Source organism: Myxocyprinus asiaticus, chromosome 35 (genome assembly GCF_019703515.2).
Source record: "Myxocyprinus asiaticus isolate MX2 ecotype Aquarium Trade chromosome 35, UBuf_Myxa_2, whole genome shotgun sequence".
NCBI lineage: Eukaryota > Metazoa > Chordata > Actinopteri > Cypriniformes > Catostomidae > Myxocyprinus > Myxocyprinus asiaticus.
Genome location: NC_059378.1, coordinates 23998821 through 24016708, shown reverse-complemented (window position 1 = coordinate 24016708; position 17888 = coordinate 23998821). Strand labels below are relative to the sequence as shown.

General features: G+C 36.2%; 1 protein-coding gene across 3 annotated transcripts in view; it reads right to left on the bottom strand.

The window, feature by feature from the left end:
• The window catches only part of LOC127425889 (CREB-regulated transcription coactivator 1-like), a 33403-nt gene extending 16238 nt beyond the window's left edge, over positions 1–17165 (bottom strand). Inside the window, exons 1-8 of one of the 3 annotated variants that reach the window (XM_051672174.1) lie at positions 17020–17159; positions 15651–15767; positions 13924–14049; positions 13737–13798; positions 13541–13644; positions 11616–11721; positions 4033–4381; positions 2320–2532 (exon numbers count right to left, since the gene is read on the bottom strand). In XM_051672174.1, the coding sequence (XP_051528134.1) occupies positions 2320–2532; positions 4033–4381; positions 11616–11721; positions 13541–13644; positions 13737–13798; positions 13924–14049; positions 15651–15767; positions 17020–17145 (1203 nt within the window). In that variant the 5' untranslated portion in view covers positions 17146–17159. Of the gene's footprint in view, positions 1–2319; positions 2533–4032; positions 4382–11615; positions 11722–13540; positions 13645–13736; positions 13799–13923; positions 14050–15650; positions 15768–17000 lie in introns of all 3 variants that reach the window. The other 2 variants (XM_051672175.1, XM_051672176.1) reach the window with 2 other exon arrangements.
• Positions 17166–17888: the final 723 nt, after the last annotated feature.

Sequence of the window (17888 nt, the reverse complement as noted above, 5' to 3'; positions counted from 1 at the left end):
GAAACAATCTGTCTGTAAACAATTGTTGGAAAAATTACTTATGTCATGCACAAAGTAGATGTCCCAAACGACTTGCCAAAACTATAGTTTGCTAATATTAAATCTGTGGAGTTGTTAATAAAATTAGTTTTAATGACTTAAACCTAAGTGTATGTAAACTTCTGACTTCAACTGTACTTCATTTCCTGTTAAAATGAATTTATTTCCTTATTAGTAAAGAAAACAAAACAATATGTAACAATATACTGCTTTATTAACATTTTACAAACAGAGCCTTCCACAGTATAAAGACAGAAATGACCTAAAATAGCACCAATTCAAGTAACATTAAACATTTCCCAAAGTCTAAGTGGGAGTTTGACTAATTGAAAGAACTAGTCCCCACATAGGTTGCATATTCATTGCAATGGGCATTAAATCTCTTAAACTCTCATCCACCACAATTTTAATCTTCTGGCAGACTGTGGCTATCCACGTTCATGATTCGCGTCAGGGCGTCAGCACTCTTAACTGCCCATTCACTCTGTTGCTTGACATTTTGCTACTTTATCCATGTCTTTCTCTGCAGCCATAAGCCATTTACACTTCTGCCTAAACTGTGAGTTGGTGTTAGTATTTAGCTCAATGTAAACAAGACAAATTACACATTATCTATTCCATATATATTACTGTAAATCATCATTGTGTGGTTCAAACAGCTAATGTTACAGATCTCATGTGTATTCTACTCATTGAATGAGGCATGTGGTAATTTATCACATTTTAAAGTCACATTGGTTAGTTTAACATGTAGCGTGTTGACAGAACAAACAGCCTGTGTATCATATTTAAAAACTCCTCTTAACGCCCATTCCGGCAGCATGGTGACCTTTCTAGCTCTGAGCGAAGAACAAAGAAGAACTTCGCTTTGAGTGTGCCTTAAAAAAAGATACTCTTGTTCAATTATTTTTTTAAATGAAAATCAGTGAAAATGAAAATCAGTACAAAGGGAGTACTACTATGATGTATAAATCATTTACAATTTAAATAATCTAGAATTTTTATCACATAATGGTAAAGCAAATTGGGGTCTAAAATGTGCATAACTGTCATTAAAAAACAAATGACACAATGTAAAAAATCTTAATGGCCCTAAAAATAGGCTTCATTTTCTTTATGCCAAATATAATTTCTTATTTGTTTCTTTTGATTTTTTAAGTAAAATAGGACTAGGACATTTTCTTGACAGGTTTTGTGAGAATCACCCATTTAAAAAATGCAATTAAAGACATCAAAGGCAGCAACATGACATTACTGGACAATGGGGTTCTGTAAGAACATATATGTAATTATACAGGTAGATGGTTAGATTGAGCAGCAACACATTTTGAGAGTAGCATTGTAAATCCAGGAATCAGGGCACATTGAGACTCATCATCAGACAGATCATTAATGAAGCAGAGAGGTTATAGGTCCAATGAAATAACCTGCTTTAACAATTTGTAATCGATGAGTAATCTATAAGGAAAGCATATTAAAGAGAAAAATAAATGTTTTAGGAATATAACACCAAAATGTGAAAATTTGTGTCTTGTCATTCCAAAACATTTTGTGGGTATTTTTTTTTCCTCTAAATTTTGAAGAATGTTCACACTGCTCTTTTATATATGCAATTACAGTTTATGGTGACTACTGCTGTCAAGCTCCAAAAAGGATGAAAACCCCCCGTAAAAGTAGTCCATATGTAGTCCATGTGTACTATATCCTAAGCTAAATATTCTGAAGCCATACTGTATGATAGCTTTGTGTGAGGACCAGACCGAAATGTAGGTCATTATTATCTGATAATCTTCCCCTCTGCTTCAGTTCTTGAATATCATTCGCAATATCACGCATATTCGAACTAGCAAAATGATGTTTGACGTCAACAGCGACAAACCTGGCACGACACTTTGAGGCACCATTTTTTAATCTGAACATAATCGCAAATAAAATTTCAGAGATATCTGTGTGTGCTCCATCTTCAGAAGATTTGAAATATAGGACACAAGTCATATGGACTACTGTTTTTCCTTTTTGGAGTCTGACAGCCTATGGTCATTGTGAATTGTCATTTTTGGGTGAACTATACCAATAATGCCTTAAATGCCTTTTATGCCTTTAATGACCCATTTTGGAATGATTCTGTCATATTCTCTACACAACTGAAACTCCATGCTAAACAAATCTCCAGAGAACATGCTGTAAACTTGCATCCATAGTCACTGTTTTAATTTTGTGCAAAATTGCAATGATAAGCATATCAACTTAAAGCATGTGTACTCCAAAAGTAAAACTTACTGAGTTGGCAGTTCCACTTGTTGCCGTCTGTGATAGGCTTTTGAGAGAGGCCTGGGTGGTGCTGGGGGTGGAGCTTACTGTGAGAGGCGGGAGGGGTATGAGCCGAATGTTTTGAGGAAGGGTGTGAGGCTGTTTTTGCAGGTCATTCAGTAAACTCAGCAGAGAGTACTGCGATAACTGCTGCTCCAGCAAAAGACTGTCCAACGAGATCGGCTGTGACAACAGGACACGTCAATAAATCAGAAGTTAATGTTATGAATGACAAAATTCCAATTAAAGCAGGGTCATAAAAAAACAAACAAAAACAACAACAAAAAACACATGGGCCTCTGGAATCAGAGATTGGTAATTTGTGCCCCTAAATAAAGAAATAAGTTACTCAAGTCTGTGAGGTACAGTGATTTTACCACAGTTAAGGTGTGTTCTTTACCACATACTCAGTGTAAAATCATAGTATTGCACAGACTCGAGTGGCTTATTGCTTTTTTATAAAAACCAGCAACAGTTACATTTATTATTAATAAGGCAGAGGCTATTTGCACCAAGTATAAATAGCAAACAAAAGCATCTTCTTTGCACTAAGTTCAAATAGTGTTAGATACTATTTACATCCCTAATTAAAGACACCACGTCAGCATGTTTATTGTGTTTATTAAGTCCCACAGGCACCCTACCCACAGTCCTACCCCTAACCCTAAACTTCCCTTACAAAAATTAAACAGTAAAAAAGTATCACCATGGTATTTTGTGGTAAAATCAGTCACCACAAAATGTAACATGGTTACTATATTTAAACAATATTACTGTAGTAACACCATGGATAATTGCATTAAAACTATGGCTTCCACAAAAAAAAAAAAAAAAAAAAAAAACTTGGTTTCTACAATATTACTATAGTAAAACCATGGTTAATTTTACCTGGATCAAACCTTTCTCTCAACTCCCTAATCTTTATCGTGACCAAATTACTGCGAGGAAATAAACCTTTATATTCCTTTTTATTTATTTTTATAAGTAGAATTAAAGGAAATATTAATAGTGGACACAGGAAAGGGATGGGAAAAAGTGAGAGAAAAGACAGAATTGAACCCAGGTCGTCCACACAAAAAAAGAACAGCCACACCGGCGTTACATCTCACGCCATTGAAGCGACAGTTATGGTGCAGTTTGTCTACAATTTCCGTGTTTCCACCAGACTTCTGCAAATAGTCACACTGTGTGGCAGGTGCTATTTACACCTAGTGCAAATAGGCACTCCATATCAATAATCATTGGAATAAGCAATTACAACAAGTAATATACTGTAGTTCATTAGCCTAACATTATCTTAACTGCCAAGCAACATAACAACGTAGCAACTTTAATATACCAGTCACATATGTGTGCTTAAACCGTTAATTACGAAATGCTAAACATGAGACTGAATAGATAAAAAATAACATATTGATAATCATAAAAAATAATTTAAAACATAGAATACACCCTATTTTTTTTTTTTTTTAATGAGTCGAAAACAGTAATAAACAGTAGCATTTGTTGAAATATTTTGTTATAAAAAAGAAGACCTAGCAAGCTAACTACCAATAAAATCTATCCAACACTCCATTTGTTAAATGAACAACAAAAAAAGTAAAAATTACCCACTTATATAGACATATTTTACATTGAAATATGTGCCGTGCTGTTTAGGGAGGGAGTGGGTAGCTGGCTTACCTGTGCAATGGGTATCTGAGGTAAGACCACAGGTGTGAGGGTGGTGGCAGGCTGCTGTGGGTTAATATTGGGTGAGGAGGTGGGGACAGTGTGCTGGGCGGGAGAAGAGGGAGGAATGTGACTGGCGGCACTGATGCCCAGGTGCGTCAGGTTGGTGGTCAGATTGCTGGTCAGGTTGCTGGTACTGGTGGAGCTTGATGTGGGAAAGGTAATGGGGTCATCTGGATCCAGTGGGGTGGGAAGAGGAGGAGGGAACTGGATGTTTGTCAGATCTGGTAAAGAGCCGCCTGTGCTGTGAGGCGCTGGTATCAGAGAGCTATTCATTTCTTGATCAGGAGATGGAAATATGCTGGAAAAATTAAACAGAACACACATTGACAAATGCTACAAAAATGCTAAGATATGTTAAAACTCTGCTAGGGGAGACATCTAAACAGGTCAAGATCACATTTCACCCCAAAACCAAAGGGAAAACAAATATTTAGCATTAAAGGTGCTGTAAATGATTTTAGCTGTTCCACAAACTGAGCCGCTGGATTAACCATGCCCCCTTTTTCCAAAACCCGCACTCCAAAGATACCACATGAACTTTATTGAGACCGACACAAGCAGAAACGGTTGTCAAAAACAACAGCAGCAAAATTGTTATGAGCAACATGGCATAAAAGTGGCATTATGCCTCAATAATTTGCTGCCACTACAATACTATGAGAAGGCGCAAAATGATTGACAGGCAGAAAGCGTCATTGTCCGTGGACACATTTATGTTTGCAACTTACAGAGTCTAGAGCTATTATAGAGACTGGTGAGATTTCTCAGGACACTTATTTCATTAATATCTTTCAGGGAGTAGTAAAATTGTTTGCATACCGCACCTTTAAGAAATTGAGACCTAATTTAACACAAATTCTCATCACCATAATGTGTCCAAAGATTTTACTTTTAAAGTTTTTTGTAATTCCCATTGTTCACAATTTGGTTATGCTCATTAGAATAATTCAGTAATTTTGTATTGTATTACTTTAAAAAATACTATAATACAAATATTAAAGGCAGAAAACAACAAATACTACCATGATATACAAATATTTAATTTAATACAGTTGTGCTCAAAAGTTTGCATACCCTGGCAGAAATTGTGAAATTTTAGTCAATGAGTTCGTTAGCCCTCATGTAGATGCACTGAGCAGGCTAGATACTGAGCCATGGGGAGCAGAAAAGAACTGTTAAAAGACCTGTGTAACAAGGTAATGGAACTTTATAAAGATGGAAAATTATATTAAAAGATATCCAAAGCCTTGAAAATGCCAGTCAGTACTGTTCAATCACTTATTAAGAAGTGGATCTCTTGATACCAAGCCAAGGTCAGGTAGACCAAGAAAGATTTCAGCCAAAACTGCCAGATGAATTGTTCAGGATACAAAGAACAACCCACAGGTAACCTCAGGAGAAATACAGGCTGCTCTGGAAAAAGACGATGTGGTTGTTTCAAGGAGCACAATACGATGATACGATACGATGAGGGGTCAACAAGGCCTGTAGTGAAAAGAATACCATCCCCACTGTGAAGCATGGTGGTGGCTCACTGATGTTTTGGGGGTGTGTGAGCTCTAAAGGCACAGGGAATCTTGTGAAAATTGATGGCAAGATGAATGCAGCATGTTATCAGAAAATACTGGCAGACAATTTGCATTCTTCTGCACGAAAGCTGCGCATGGGACGCGCTTGGACTTTCCAGCACGACAATGACCCTAAGCACAAGGCCAAGTTGACCCTCCAGTGGTTACAGCAGAAAAAGGTGAAGGTTCTGGAGTGGCCATCACAGTCTCCTGACCTTAATATCATCGAGCCACTCTGGGGAGATCTCAAACGTGCGGTTCATGCAAGACGACCAAAGACTTTGCATGACCTGGAGGCATTTTGCCAAGACGAATGGGCAGCTATACCACCTGCAAGAATTTGGGGACTCATAGACAAATATTACAAAAGACTGCACGCTGTCATTGATGCTAAAGGGGAAAATACACAGTATTAAGAACTAAGGGTATGCAGACTTTTGAACAGGGGTCGTTTCATTTTTTTCTTTGTTGCCATGTTTTGTTTTATAATTGTACCATTCTGTTATAACCCACAGTTGAATATGAATCCCATAAGAAATGGGACTCACTCATGTTTTCTTTAAAAATGGTACATATATTACCAATTCTCCAAGGGTATGCAAACTTTTGAGCACAACTGTATAAATAATAAATCATTATTTTGTTCACATTACTGTTAAAGTAGGGTTATCACGATACCATAGTCATATCTTACGATACTATACCAGCTAAAGTATCATGATACCACACGTTAGAGTGTTAATTCTTAACACAGTTTGTCATTAGTGATGGGAAGTCCGATTCATTTCCGTGAACAGGTTCTTTTGGACAGTTCGTTTCCATGATCTGGTTCAAAAACCGATTCAGTGGTTCTTTTACGTCATCACGTAATGACTTCACTAGTACATAATTCTAACATCCCGGAGTTATGGTTTTCATGCTCAAACATTTAAATTAAGCCATATGTGAATGCATATTGCTGATTATTACATTTTATTCAATTAAGTTATAATAATAATGGCATTTATTGTCATCAGCGTTTCATTCTGTGACCCTGCATGTCGAATACAACTGACAAATATTGATTACATCTTGGATAAGTTTTCTACATTAAAGTTTTGCAACTAAAGTACTCAATACAGACACAAATGTACAAACGCAGATATGTTCTACGTATCTAAAGCATATAAAGAGAACAAACTTAATCAGCTCACCAGAAACCATAATTCAGCTTACAACAATTTAAAATATAATCTGCGTGCACAATAAACAATAGTAAAATTCATTTACATCTCTCGATTGGAAATTTTTGGCATGTTTTAAAAAAAAAATGCATTTAATATAACTATAGTCCTAAGCATATTTCCAGTATGTTTTGTTTGTCAGTAAAGCAACTTACATTTTGCCCCAGGCTCATTCAAGTCCTCGGTACATGCATGCTCATAGTATCAGCAGCTCACACACCAGACTCCTCGGTAATCCTCGGCAAACTTCGACAGTTTGTGGGATCGGGTCATTCAGTTTTTTTGAGTTGGACACGACCAAACAGCTGACTTTCGATTCTGCCTGTAGGTTTGATTCATTAATTTCGAATGGGTTCTTTGGTTCAATAACCGGTCTGGTAACTCGTAAATGCCGCCTGCCTATATGAGTCCAACTCGTTCATTTCGATCTCTATCTCAGGCTAATTCATCTGCACTTAGTTTTGTTTTAGTATGTTGTAGCTGATACATAAGTTAAGGAAATTTAGATTTCTTGAAAAAGTCCATCACGGTTTGCTACACAATTCATTAAGTCTAATTAAAAAATACAAACACAACTAGAAAACTAATATATTATTAATAATTTGTATTAGTAACATAATTGAGTAACACTGCATCCTTAAGTCTCAAGACCTCCATTTGCAAATATGTTAAATCATTCAATGAATAACACAGAAACAAACATCTCTAGGTTTATAAATGTTTTTTATGTGGCTACTGCCATTAATGATTCAAAACATAGCAAGTCCTCTGTAATCCTCTGTAAACTTCGACAGTTAGTTGGACTGACTCATTCGGTTCTTTTTGAGTCGGACAGTTCGACGTGCTGCGTAGCCAGTACAGGTGCTTCAGCTGTGCATCTTGCATCATCAACCAGGAACTAAAGTTCGATTCAGTTCGATGTTGTGAACCGGCTCGACCGGTTACTTGCTGAAAATCGGCTCAAAAGAACGATTCGTTCAAGAATCGGATATCACTATTTGTCACAGCAAGTGGTTCTTAGAAACTAGCCACTCCACTTGTTGCTCCAGAAGTGGTGAAAATAACTAATGGATGAACTGGGAGAAGGCTCAAATGGACTAACTTGTTACCTAATACATTCTTAGTTTGATGTAAAAAAAAAAAAAAAAAAGAAAACCTTCGCCGCATCAAAACAGCCAGTTCAAACGGCACGGCTTTACACTTTTATTCCATTATTTCTGTGATTATTTGAATTTTGGTAACATAAATAATAAAAATATTGTAAAATTGAAAAGAATGTTTTGAGCAGCTGTTTCATTATTACAACTGCATCATCCCCTCTCTCACTGCGGCCAAGCCAGCCTCCCCTTGGAAAAACATGGTCAAGCTTGCCCCCACGTTGTTTTGCGGTACACGTATATACTATGTATTACGGTAAGAGAGGGTAAGAAATTATTTCAAAATAAAAGTGACCTTCTGGTGAACGTCATTTCACATTCAGTCAGTCAGTCTGTCAATAATGAATGAATGAATGAATGAAAAATAAATAAATGAATAAATAAAAATACATAAATAACTACATAAAACAAAATGAATAAAAAAACTATTTTGATAAAAAAAAAAAGCCTGCAAACTGATAATAACTTAATAATAAAGAATACATTTCCAAAGACCATCTGACTTTTAAGCACCAAAATGACAGACTGTCATTGAGAAACTTCCTGTTTACACAGACCAATTTCACTTCAGAATGATAGTACACTACCTCAGAGTGTCACACATAATATCAGGGCAGACTGATGTTGAATATAAAAATTAAATCCCTCTAAAATGTCATTCACATGCTGTGTTCTGTCTACATTCAGACAGATATTTAAAGGAAACTCCTTGTTTCCAAAGAACAGTTTCACTTCAGAATGATAGTACACCACCTCAGTGTCACTCACACAATGTCAGGACTGTCTGATGTTGAATTTCAAAATTAAAGCCCTCTAAAATGTCATATACATGCTGTGTTTTCTATAAATTCAGACAGATATTAAAAGGAAACTCCCTGTTTCCAAAGAACAATTTCACTTCGGAATGATAGTACACTACCTCAGAGTGTCAATCACACAATGTCAGGACTGTCTGACGTTGAATTTCAAAATTCTTTGGTCTTTGGAAATGTATTCTTTATTATTAAGTTTGCAGGTGTTATTATTTTTTTTTATTAAAATAGTTTATTTTTGTTTAATATTTATTCATTTTATGTAGTTATTTATGTATTTTTGTTTATTTATTTTTTAATTCATTAATTATTGACGGACTGACTGACAATGTGAATAGACGTTCACCGGAAGGTCGCTTTTATTTTGAAATCAGTTCTTACACACTCTTACCGTAATGCATAGTATATACGCATACCGCAAAACAACATGGGGGCTAGCTTGACCATGTTTTTCCAAGTGGATGCTGGCCTGACCACAGTCCTCTCTCCTAGTAAACAGCAGCACGAGTGCAGATTACACATACACACAGGTTTGATCGCCTGGCTCAGGGACATGATCTAATCGAAAGTGCAGAAGTTAAATGAGTGCAATGTTCGATTTTTCAGAGAAATGGTAAATCTGTAAATGTTAAGATAAATCATTTAGTTTAAATGAAGTGGCACTAACCCGTGTGTATTCTGCAGAAGCAGTGGGATGTATCCGAATGTGTTTAATAAGGTTGCTGGTGTTTCCCCCTTTGACTTGAAATCTCTGTCGACAATCATGACAGATGGGTTTTCCCGGTCTCATCAGGCAAAACCCAAAATAATTCCAAATCTCGATACGTGAATTGTGTTTTTTAAAAAACTTCTCACTCTCTAAAGTTTTATTTAAATCCATATTATCCATTAGGAGACACTACCGCCAAATTAACACGGATTCAGACGTATGTTTGAAGCATGGGAAAACCGCACATTGAAAAATAAACAATAACATATAAAGGGCAAATTCTAAACAGCATTTTGCGCTATTAAAGGGCACTGCATGAAAGGGACGCCACTCGAAAGACTGCGTTTTTAATGTTATTGCAGACTTAGGTCTGATTTAAATGAAGGTTTTAGCTAAATTAAATTATATTTATTACCGCACATACAACATAACTTACGGTACTACCATTTAATAAATACTGTGGCACCCACTATTGCCAACTACTTTAAATGGAAAGTAGCTAAATCCTGCTCGAAAATTCGCTAAATATCGCTAGATGACGTCATGCGCTAATTACCATATTCATGGCGTCATTGCAGCATATTTACATTCTGCCTTGTGTCAACAGGTGTCAGCCCTTCACATCTGTTTGCTTGTCTCCTACTCTCTGTGCTCTGTGCTTTCAATACAGCTGAATTCCCAGTAAAGCTGTTCTCATTTACATATTTTTCTGTTTCTGTTGTCAGACAACAGAACGAGTATGAAATAGTGACTGAAACACGGCCCATTAAGACTACATGTTAACCAGCAGTCACTTCCAAGTCATTTCCAAGCTGCTGCTCTAGACTGCTAAAATTCTGATTTTATAACCGAAACATCGTCTGACAAAATCACCATACACATAAGTTAAAGACAACGGCTGTGCTGTGATTTTGGCTATATTTACATGTAAAACGATCACTCAGAGAGAAAGTTAGAAGCGACAGAATGTCTTTTTTATTTTTTCTCACACAGCCTCCTGTTAGCTATTTATATTTGGTATTATGTGTAAATAAAGTTTAAAGTTTATTATTATGTGTTTGAATAAAGTACAATGTACAGACTTGTCTAAATAAATGATCTGAATTCAGAGAGTTCAGACACGGGAATGAACTAAACCCCTGAGAAGAATAAAAATCTAATTAAATGATCAAATTAAATTGTTTAAATTAAAACAAAGGAGGAGCAAACAATACAGATTAGTGATTGGTCCCTGGCAACACTGTTTGCACATGCGCAGCTCATTCACATCTATGTCAGCTGCTGACGGTCAACTGAATGTGCTGCTCCTCTCTGCCACTCACTGAACAGAGCAGATGCAGAGAGAGGTGTGCCTGTGGTGGGAAAGCAAGACCTCGCACTCACGGGGCAGTACTGGCGACTCTCTTCTACGGAAAGTAGCTAATTTGTCCAAAAAGTCACTAGATTTGTCGCTAGGTGCTTTTTGGAAAAAAAGTTGCTAAAGAGGTCTGAAAAGTCGCTAAATCTAGCGACAAAGTCGCTAAATTGGCAACACTGGGGCACCGCCAGTATTTTGAAGCTTTAGTATCGCAATACTACCGTAGCGCCAGTCTACCATACAACCATACTGGTAAGTAACATTTATTTACTCACTGAAGCCAGTTTTTATATTTGATGCTTGACGAGGGCTCTAAAGATGCTGCCAAAACTCTATTTCTGTACCATTATTTTCTATTTCTATTTCTGTACATCTGTCTTTTCAATACAATGGCAGATGTTAGCAACTCACTTTAAAGCTTTAAAAAGTCTTATGAAGGCATACGATCTAAACAACACAAAATTCAAGTCATTTTACAGTAAAAAAAACTTAATGTGCATTGCACATTCATGAGCGACATGACAGGTGCTCATTCACAGTGGCTCGTTTGTTCACGCAAGAACTTGCATTGTTAATTAAACTTATCTGTGGTATTCCTTAAAATATCTCCTTTTGTGTTCCGACTAAGAAAGAAAGTCATATGGGTTTGGAATGACATGAGAGTAACTAAATAAATTTTTTGGATGAACTATCCCTTTAAACTCACTTAATCCCAGGAATGTCTTGTGAATCTGTGTGAAGAGATGCTTTAGGCTCATCTTGCTCCATCTCTGTTTCAGTGTCCTCTGTATCAGGAGGGGTGAGCAAGAGCACTGGAGGGAGAGAGACAGATATAGTAAGATGAAGACTGTTCTGAATCAGGTGATTTTAAAGAAGAACAAACACCTTGTCATACAACATCTATCAAATAGATGTATACATTTTCTGAAGAAAATGTAAGTGGTGCTTGCCTTAACCTCATCAACTCTGCGGACCCACCGGCATGTGAAAAAGGGGGCGCTTTGCCGCAAAAAAAAGTTTACGCTTGAAATGTTCAAGTCTCAGAATGCATAAGTCAGGCATATGGGGCATTGTTTTAAAGCTTAGAATCTGACATTTTCATAGATAACCATAACTTCTGAATTTATGTTATATAAAATAACAAAATATGGCCTGAAAACATTCGCATGGCAAATCAGCCCCACCAGGTCATTTGGTAGAAATATTAGTCTTTCAAACAGCACTTAAATAGACGAATCATATAACAAATGAGAGCTTTCGTTTTCAGGAATGTGACTGTACAGTTTATTTTGTTCCAAATACCACAAAGTGAAATATGATATATGTAAGACATCAGATACAAAAGTCTCATTTATGGGATGATTACTGCTGCTGTAAGCCTCAAATAGCTTTATATATGCTTTTACCTTAGGCAATTTAAAAAAAAAAATGGCTATTTTTTTACTTGTCTTTGAGCTTGCTTGTTTGAATAATCCAATGTTATATCTTAGATGTCCAGAACAAAATATGCAGCCCAGCAGGAAAATCATGCTAGACAAATCATCGGAAATAAAATGTTATAAATCATAGTAGAGGGGAGGATCTCAGCTTTCTAATGACACCTAGATTGAGCTTCTAGTCCACTCAGAGGCCGAGATATTAGATGAAACAATAGGGGTGGTGCATAAACTGAAAATTAGACTGAATGTCTGTGGACAAGCACATCTGTGAGGGCTAAAATGCGTTAGAGCTCAACCTACATTTCAGATCAACATTTTGTGATGGAAGGTGATAGAGGAGAATACAAATTCTAGTACTTGCTGCCATGTAGTGGAAGAAAATACAACTTTTCAGAGTGAGCTGGGGTGAACAGAACCAGAATTACATGCTTACAAAGTTAGGGGGAAAAAAGATTAAAAAAAATACATTCTATTTATCATAAGATTAATCATAAATATATACAATATTATTTAAGAATAATTTGAGTCTTTTTTATTTGGGGGAGTTGGGTTCTAAAAAAATTTGATATTTTTTTGCCAATTAGTCCACAGGATGTGTGAAAAAAAATGAGCTTTTAAATTTGAGTGTGAAAAATTGCAGGCAGCAGCCCAAAAATGCCCCAGAGTTGAAGAGGTTAAAAAAAACTTGCTGCCACAATGCTAAGTAAGTTTTTATGTTCATATGTTTGATTGCTTAGAAAAGAAATGACACACTTCAGTACATCACACAATTTGAGCTATCATTCATTTCTGTAGCATTGTGTAGCATTGTGCAGGATGAATTACAGTATGCGTTTAAGTTTAATGCAATAGGACTATTTCAATTTTTAAGTTTCATTCAATACTTGGAAACTTAGGGTTTCCCCACGTATTGCTTTAGCAAACACCACTAACAAGGCCTGTATGGACAAGGCCCATCATTCACAAACGTCTACTCATTATGCATTCATATATTTAATAAATGTTGCTTTTAGCTACCAGCAAGTGTGTAGTACTCTCTTTTTACCATAAATCCTTTCTGTAGAATTCCTCAGATTTTCCCCAACAACCCACGCAGAAGTTTTATAAAAGTGCAGATTCCATTTAGGCCTACTAATAAAAGTGTCTTTCCAAATTGTATAAAGGAACAATAAATAAATTCCCAGAATCTTACACGTTTTAACTCCTTTTGACTGCAATTCCTGAGATCCACCAACAAAAGTGTCCTGTGGACCTGGATTCACAGCGCTCTGATGTAGAGCTGAGTCAGAGTTAGTTCTGCAGCAAACCAAAAGGGAGGCCAACATTTAAAGAAAATAATTAATGACCTTTGACATGTTTGCTTGATTAGATTATGATGATTGTTTTACCTCCTCCAGCTTGTGTCGGGGGGTGGTGACAGATATACTGAGCCATAAGGGCAGCTGTCAATGTATTTAGAGTTAAGGACATGTGTCACACATGTAGAATGAAACATAAAAGCATTAGCATTAACTTAGATCCAGCTATGAACATTAGCAGATTAAAACCTAGCTGTGTCTGGTAAAGACAGGATATCTGCCGGCCGTGCTTGTCCACAGAGAGAGGTCTGCGATGTGGAGAAGCAATACGATTCCGGTCACGATACACGCGGTCCACCAGGCCATGATGTCGAGTCGTCCGACTGGTGTCCAATACTGTCGTCTGAAAAAAGATATATTTAAGAGATCTTCTAGCTCAAAACATGGTTTACTGAGAAAAAGGCTCAAAACTATTGCTGCAGTGCTGGGCAAATAAAAACGTAATACAGCTTGGATGCAGAAGATGGGCTGGCTGTATGAAAGCTTAAAACAATGAGAACCATTCTGTACATCCTCATGCTAAATGTCTCATAGATGAAGAAGGAAAAGTCAAATGCATGTTTTTATTGGCTTTTTAATAGTTAACTGACACTCCAAAAAGGACACTGCTAAAACAACCAATAAAATATTATGTATCTTTGGTTAATACTTTGTTTTACAAAAGAAACAACTATGTAGTATATTTTGTTTAATATTGGATAAAATATTTAACTTGAAATTTTTAAAGATATAAATCATATAAGGTTTCTTTAATCAAAATACCACTATTGGTGAATAAAATGGTGATTGTTTTTCTTTTTTTTTTTTGCGGATATTGCTATTTTTTATTTATATTTTTTCCATTTTCTCTGGTGCTTTGCACTAACTTCTAGAATAAAATGCAAAAATTTTATAATCTATTAAGAAATAATTATGGTGTTTTTTATTTATTTATAGTTTTATCTTAAATATCACTTTCCATCCTGTTAGTCTTTTGTAATATCCTTTTAACATACTAAAGTTCAGTTCCTTACCAACATAATCCTCCATGGAAGTTAAATCATTTTTGGTGGGAAAACAACAGCATAAACAACATATTAGTAAATATTACTGATTTTATTTATTCTAGGATGTTCTAGGAACCCAGGGTGCCATTGTCAATATTGCATACACCATAACTGGTAGATGCGCCCCATATATATATATATATATATATATATATATATATATATATATATATATATATATATATACACAGTACTGTGCAAAAGTTTTAGGCACTTAAGAAACATTTGTCTTAAGATGGTTATTTATATCTTCAGCTTTAGTGTGTCAATAGGAAAAATACATTTTAGACTTCCAACATTAATTTTGCAAATAGAAAAGATTAGAATAGAAGAACAGGGTGCTCTGCAAGAGATGGCATTGCCCCCACAGAGCCCACCACTGAACATCGAGTCAGTCTGAGATTACATAAAGAGACAGAAGCAATTGAGACAGCCTAAACAGATAGAAGAACTGTGGTGAATTCTCCAAGAAGCTTGCAACATCCTGTCTGCCAACAACCAAGAAAAACTGTGTCCAGGTGTCCCTAGGAGAATTGGGGCTGTTTTAAAGGCAAATGTGGCCACATCAAATATTGATTAAGCTTTTTTATGTTTACTGGACATTGCATGACATTAATTGATAAATGAAAACTATTTATGGCAATATTTTTGAAAATATCCTCACTATGCAACATTTTTCACAAGCACCTAAAACTTTTGCACAGTACTGTATATAAAGTATTTAATATATATTAAAACTATATTTAATATATATAAAATACTTTACACTTTATGTAACTTTTTAGTTTAAGTGCCTGAGAGTTCAAAAGGTACTGCATAACAGTGACTACATCAGTTCAAGGGAAATTCATCCATAAAGTGACAGCAAAGAAAATGTATAAAGTGTCTAAGGTCTCACCTGAAAAGTGTGGTCAGTGTTGCTATTTCCAATCTGATTGACATTGGGCAGTGACCCTCCATAGCACTGAGCTCGATTCTGGCCTAGTTGCAAATACTGAGTCTTCTGTAACTGCAGCTGTGCAAAATAACAATGCAGAAAAGCAGCAGTGAATGACGTAATGAACGCATGAATGAAACGTATATCAGATACCGTGGAGTTAAAACACTTTATCAGGTGAGGAATGAGAATAGCAGACCAGTATGAGGTAATAAAAAGTAGCAGAACATGGGTATCAACTTACAGTATCTAATATCAAAAACCTCTCATGTCTAGGCCTAATACTTTAAGGGATAGTTTACCCAAAAATAAAGATTCTATCATTTACTCATTTAGTCTTATGGATTACTTTTATGTGGCCTTTATGTGATTTTTGGAGCTTCACAGGTCTGGTCACCATTCACTTGCTTTGTAAGAGATATTCTTTTAAAAATCTTTGTTCATGTTCTGCAGAAGAAAGAAAGTCATACATATCTGGGACGGCATGAGGGTGAGTAAATGATGAGAGAATTTTCATTTTTGTGTGAACTATCCCTTTAAGTCATATACAAAGGGAATATTGAACAATTTGAATGTGAATATTTCTCAGAATAGGTTTATTTTTGAAACTCATACTCAGTATATGCATTTACTTTAAACTTCTGACTACAAAAAACTTTTGAACATTTCCGCTATTCTTGTCCAGGAAAAAGATCAGTTCATTTAACAAGCACTGACTCCTATAATGGGGTACGATGTCACACTATATAGGGGTAAATTGTAAATAATCTAAGACAAATACCTTTATTTATATATCTAAGATAAAAAATATGACAATATTTAAATTACGCAAAAATAATTCACAAAAATATCATAAGACTTTAATGTAAGGTATCTGAAACCACCATACAAAACAATTGCTAGAGAAAATAAGCATTTGTGTAACTGGACCTTTGACTCAGTACTGAGATGTGACAAGTTCCCCCACGTGACTAGCTCCTAAATTTCATAATGTCTGCGCTCTGGCCTGATACACACACAAAGAAATAAATAACTGAAAAGCAATCACAGCCTATGATCAGTAAAGGCCAGAACATGCGCGGAGTCCCGGTGCAGATGTGCATGACATCTGTCCGGCCACTGGCTGAGCATGTTTGTAGCCCCGCATCCTCAGCATCCCTACACTCACGCATCTGATCATTCAACTACCGGGACATTATTACCGACAACACGGGTCTCGGACAACAAAGGTGCTCTTAAATCATATTTCAAGCTGTATCCTGCATGGCATCTGTGTTATTGTCCCTCAGCGCTCGGCCGCGATTAACGTACCCGTATCTGACACACGTACCCGTGCAGCTCGCGTGATGCTAAGGTCTTTCATGACCTCCTCAAACGCCGCGGTCTCCTCCGCCTGCTTCTGGTTGTGCAAGGCGATTTTCTCGCTGAATTTTCGCGGATTGTTTGAGGTCGCCATCTTCCGTTCTTCTCCAAAACACAGAGCGTTGCGTGAGACGCGTTGTGCGCTGCTGCGGCGGCGTAATCACGGGCAGAGTTGTGGGCATTGGAGTCCATTGATAGTTCACTAGTGAGGTATCCCATTGATAAAACACACCCACCGTGATCTGCCGTGACGGAGTCCGTGCAGCAGGACCGATGTGAGTTACAAAATAAAAACTTAATGCAAATATACAACTATAAATTTAGATTAGCTTTAGCCTATATGGATTCACCTATGGCTGTAATGGATCCTGGTCTCAAGCCTGGACAAGACTGCTATTTGTCAATGCTATTTAGCCTATGCTTTAATAATAATAATAAAAAAAACTGGTTGTAATAAATAGATGAGGCGCGCCAGATATTGTTAAGCTATTTTGGGGACGCAGAACATAAATGTTACAAGAACAGCCCTAGATGCCTAAAAATGCCTATTTTTCAGATTTAGCAAAAAACAGTCACATGTCACTGATCTGCATGTTCTCTGAATGTTTAAGATTTAGAATTAACATTTAAGATTTAAGATTGAGATTAAACATGAAATAAAAACATTATTTTGTATTAGTACTTCATTGATTATGAATTAATAGTCAATACACATTTAGGTTTGTACTTAGACCACATTGTAATAAAACTATAATGTTCCCTGAATAATAAGCTCAAGACTGAGATTTAATGTTTTTATGTTTGTAAAACAATAAATGCATTTACACTGAAAACCCT